The sequence below is a fragment of the Phlebotomus papatasi genome, chromosome 1, assembly GCF_024763615.1.
Source record: "Phlebotomus papatasi isolate M1 chromosome 1, Ppap_2.1, whole genome shotgun sequence".
In the NCBI taxonomy this organism is placed as follows: Eukaryota; Metazoa; Arthropoda; class Insecta; order Diptera; family Psychodidae; genus Phlebotomus; species Phlebotomus papatasi.
The window spans coordinates 38,063,746-38,068,940 of record NC_077222.1 but is presented as its reverse complement, the minus strand read 5'-3'; the positions used below and the strand labels follow the sequence as shown (position 1 = coordinate 38,068,940).

The window sequence follows — 5,195 nt, the reverse complement described above, 5'->3', positions numbered from 1 at the left end:
TGTGTATGAAAACATGAAAAAAATTATACTAAAACTGGTTACATTTTTCAGAGCTAATGTCACCACCCTGAATCTGAGCAAAACGAAAATATTTCAAATCCTAATGGTACTTCTACTTCATTCATTTGCTGTGTTATTATTTATCGCAACTTGTATAATAATGCAAGTCCAAAGGATCTATAAATAAAATGAGTGCAACAGAAATTATGTTTACGAAAACTATGTGCAGATCCCAATGCTCGAATAACTGTTTCTAAGCAAAATAATGTTTTCTTTTTTTTATTGAAATTTTCAATAGAAAGCATATTTGAAAAAAAAACACCTAACTGGTTTATTTAAGATTTTTACTCCAACTATTTTTTAAAACATAAAAAAATATATTTGCCGGAAAGCCAAAAACGCAGAAAAGTTATATTCTTGAAATTCAAATTTTTTTTTTTTAATTTTAGATAGAATATTTGGATAGAATATATAAAAAGAAAATAGAAAATTTTAAAGAACAATAAAATTTCTTGTAAGATATGGAAGACAGTAATGAAATATAAATTCTGATTAGCATTAAATTATAAATATTTAGTATTTTGCGAATTTTAAGAAACTCATGTATCATTTTTTTGCAAATTCGAAGAATTCTAACAAGATTTTTAACTATTTGTAATTTTATTTTCAAATGTATTTATTAACCTACAGTAGTAAAATAAAAGGAATCAAAACAAACTCTTTAATTGGACTTTCCTGCAAAATTTCTAATTCGACAAACCCCAATTAACAAGAGGAAGTGATCCATAAACACCTGTAAAACATCAATTAACACTCAAAAGTGCATTATCCACAGTGAATTCCATGTCACAGAGAGTGGATAGGTGAAAAAGCAGAGCATATGAGAATCCGCAACGGTTCTTGAACCAACACTTTGCAAGATAGAAAGAGACATTTCTTACTTTGTGATAAATTGGCAAATGTTATTTAGAGAGCAATTTTTTTCGGCAAATGCATCTCCCTCCAAGCAATCACCTGTTCTCCCGCGGAGGCATCTCTCAGTGATTTTGGCGTGTATAAAAGCATTGGATGGTGGCAAGACAGGCATCAGTTCAGGTGTTGATCAGCAAGAGAGTGTATCTTTCTTCGATTTTCTGTGTCCAAAGGAAAGTTTAGCTTGAGTGTAAAAAAAATGAAGGCATTTGTAAGTGAAATTGGCAGTGGTTGTGTTGGACGCGGTTTGGTTGAGTTGCTTACAAAAATATCCCTTTCACTATCGTGCAGAAATCTCTTGTGATGGCAGTGGCTGTCTTTGGGGTGGCCGTATCCGCTAATATTCCGCTCCAGGGAGCATCATCCAACAGCTATGGGGATTCCTATGGTGCTGGTGGCTCTGGAAGTGGATATGGTGGATCCTATGGGGGTGGGTATGGCTCAGGCCAGGACTATTCGCATGCAGCTGCTGCGACCGTTGACCTTACAACGGGAGCCAGCCAGGGCGGCGGCTATGGTGGACACGACGGAGGCTACAGCAGTGGAGGCTACAGCAGTGGCTACGATGGCGGCTACGGAGGAGGCTACTCAGGCGGACATGAAGGTGGTCATGATGGTGGATTCGATAGCTACCAGGCCTCTTCCGGTCATGGAAACTTTGGCGGCTACGGCGGAGGCTATGGTGGAGACTATGGTAGCCAGGAACACGGAGAATCCGTCCACACCCATGGCCATGCCATTCCCATCAGTGAACACATTGAAGTCACCAAGAACGTTCCAGTTCCCGTAAGTATTACTTCTTCCTTCAGAGGTACAGCGTTCAATTTCAAAAGTTTACGGATGTAAATCCCTTCAAAATTGGAATTCAATTTCCAGATTTTCGTATTCATATTGAGGTCATGTACACGAATGCTTAAGGCTATAGGCCTTACTTATATCTTCAATTGATAAACTTTCTTAATATAAAGCAAAAAGACTTATCTACAACTGTGAAGATGATAGATAAAAACAACACTTTATCGCATTTTCACATTTTTTGGCATTTCGCTTTACAAATTTCACAGCAAACGACTCAATTAAAACTATAAACTGATCCGGAAATAATTGCTCTAAATTGTGCAGATAAACGCCCAAAAAAAGCAACATCATAGTTTTTATATTCAGCACACTTTTCCTTTATGAATATATGGGTTTAATCTAATTTCCGTGATTTATTACGTAACACACAAAATGTTGTTTTTGTCAATTTAATCGACGTATAATCCCATTTTAAGTTTTAATACGTAAAACTTGATTTTTCAAAATCGGTATAATAAACACAGTTAAGAACAGTCAGACAGTGATATTAGCCAAAACCGTTTAGCGTAACCGTAATCGGAATTATATGTAACATTTATATGTCTTTTGGTTTAATCAGAAAGCCTATGTCGAGGTTTAAGAAAGCACTGTAAGATTTATTCTTTCAGTTTGACATTTCGTTTACAACATTTTATGAAATTCCAATTAAAGAAAAATTAAAATTTCTTTTTTACAAGTAAGAATTTTATTTTGAAATTGAAACTATTTTGTTTGATATGGAAAAAAAAAATTTTTCACTTTAAATTTGTTTGGTATAACTGTTTCTAATTTTTCAATTTCACTCTTTGCTGATCTTGTGCTCAAAAACGTTATTCAATATAAAATCATGCATTTTGGAAGAATATTTTAGTAAGAAATAAATTAGTCACTAGGGTCTATCTAAGAACTGGAAAGTATTTAGTAAATGCTATTTAGTAGATGAGCTTTTCATTTTTATATTTATATTTAAAAAAATATAATAAGACTTGGATTGAGTCAAAAGTGTGCACTGTTTTGGAAAGTTTGCATAATTGCATACACATGACCACTGCTCTTGGCAAGTTCTTAGCCCTCGTATAACTATTAATACTAATTAGAAATATTTTTTACTATATCCAGAATGTCTTAATTTGGTTTTTAAAGCCAGAACTAGTCCTTAAACTCGAATTGTAACCGTAAAGCTTAACTTCCCTTAACGATGTTGATCTTTAGACTTTTCGAAACATACTGAAATATTTGTTATTTAGAAATTGGTCATGTGCAAGAACTTGTAAGGCCCTCTGAATGCTATGTGAACCAGAAAATATAATTCGAGAATTTTTCAAAGTATCATTCTGCTAATATTAGCTGTGTTTTTTTAAATCAAAAAGTAGCATGCAAAATACTTAAAATCATATTTGCACTTCTCTTTGCAGATTTACAAGCAAGTCCATGTTCCAATTGAGAAGAAGGTCAAAGTTGAAATTCCTCACCCAGTTTTAGTGCCAGGTAAATATAGTGCAATAACTCCACCGCAATTTGAAGTGAAATGAGCGAAAGAGCACTTTGTGTAAATTTAGTTTGAATTTTTCTGAATGAGTTAGCTCTATTTAATCTTCACCGAAGTGATTATATTTTGCACTATTTTTTTCAGTTCCCCAGCCCTACCCCGTCCACATTCCCGTGGCTCAACCTGTGGCTCAGCCCGTGATCAAGGAAATTAACATTCCCGTGGAAAAAATTGTTCCATACAAGGTTGAGAAGAAGATCCCCTATCCCGTGGAGAAACACGTGCCCTACAAAGTTGAGAAGTACATCCAAGTACCTGTCCCCCATCCAATTCCAGGTGAATCAAGTTCATTGATCCGTAGTCCGGGTGGGAAAAAAGTGAAACTAACTTTTCTTCTCTTTGCCTTTGCAGTTAAAGTACCCGTTGTGAAGACCATCTTCCACAAAGTCAAGTCCCATGGCTGGCACTAAGACCCACATCCTTCAATTCCCAATCGTGAGACGCTCTCTAGGGCTTCGATTTTATTTATTGATCCATCTTTTAAGAGAGAAAATCTCCACCCGGAAAAAACCTTGTTGATACATTTCTCAATTGTTGCTAGATTTGTAATGCCTAATGATTTTGTTACTAAAATTTTATTATCAAAAGAAAGAAAAGACTTTGGACAAAAATAAATTATAATTTTTCAAAAAATTTTCATCTATTTCTTCTACTCATTTTCCTCCAGTTGGCAAAAAGACCCTCTTCTTAGTCTATTCACTTCGGCCGTTTTGCCACGTGAATGAACAAAACTATCGTGACTTATTTTACTTTCTTTAGCACTGTGCAGTGGTGTTAAAATTTATCGTTTCAATCGTTCCGTAACTAATTCCACAAAAATGAAAAGTGCAATAAATTATTTTCGAGTGAGAAAAATAGGAGTTACACCAAAGAGCAGAAATTTAATTTTTTTATGCGCCATTTGACTTACAAAATTCTTTGCAAACACCCCTTGAAAAATTTACTTCCCTGAAATATTCCTATGGCATAATCAAGAGTAGAATCTCACGAAAACACTGAGAAAAATTGACACTGTTAGTTTCCTTCAAAAAGACTATATCGTGTTGAGCATCACGTCAATATCATTATCCACAGTGCACTGAAAGACAATGGAAAGCTAAAATGATTACGGACGCGTTCACAGCCGGTCTTTGATTCTCCAGAAGTGTCTCTGCTAAAAGGTAAATGTCAATCTATTTGCTGAAAATCCCGTTGGTGTTTGAAACTTAAAATGTTTAAAATCAATTTTGAATTTTTGAACTAAATTTTTGCACAATGTAAAGAAAATTAATGTCATTCGACACAAAGAAATGCCTATAAAAATATCAGTTTTCGAAGATTCCGAAAATATTTACGCAATTTTATTAAAAGAACATGTGCGTCAGTAAAACGGAAGTCTTTCCGAGAACCGAGAAAAATTTGGATGGTATTTTCTACAAATCGTGTCTTTAAATTCTACTGCCTCAGAAGATAGTAGAAAATACCATCCTCCATAGAAACTTTCCTTTAGAATCTACCATCTTGACATTTTAAAATTAACTATCCTATGGATAGTAAATTCTAACAGCCGGATGGTAAAATCTACTATCCTCATTTAGATTTTACCTTGACCTCTCTTAGATTCTAATATCCGGGAAGTAAATTTTACTGGCCGCATATTAGATGTTAAAATTTAACTGGAAGACAGTAAATTTTAACGGAGGATAGTAATTTGGATTGAAATTACTATCCAAGCCAGTAAAATTTGCCATTCTGCTGTTAGAATGTCATTTTGGAATATCGTGGGTGCCGATGCAACCGTTCCCGATATGCTTTGAATACATTATAGCAATTCGTGGCGCAGCTGGAAGATACTGGA

The 5,195-nt window shown here is 34.6% G+C and overlaps 1 protein-coding gene across 1 annotated transcript; it reads left to right on the top strand.

Annotated features, from left to right (window-relative positions):
* The first annotated feature begins 1,085 nt into the window (after window positions 1-1,085).
* Window positions 1,086-3,991, top strand: LOC129809621 (uncharacterized). The gene is made up of 5 exons (XM_055859580.1): window positions 1,086-1,183; window positions 1,264-1,758; window positions 3,225-3,297; window positions 3,443-3,634; window positions 3,710-3,991. The coding sequence occupies exons 1-5, from the start codon at window positions 1,172-1,174 to the stop codon at window positions 3,766-3,768; spliced, it is 831 nt and encodes a 276-aa protein (XP_055715555.1). The 5' UTR covers window positions 1,086-1,171; the 3' UTR covers window positions 3,769-3,991.
* The last annotated feature ends 1,204 nt before the right edge of the window (window positions 3,992-5,195 follow it).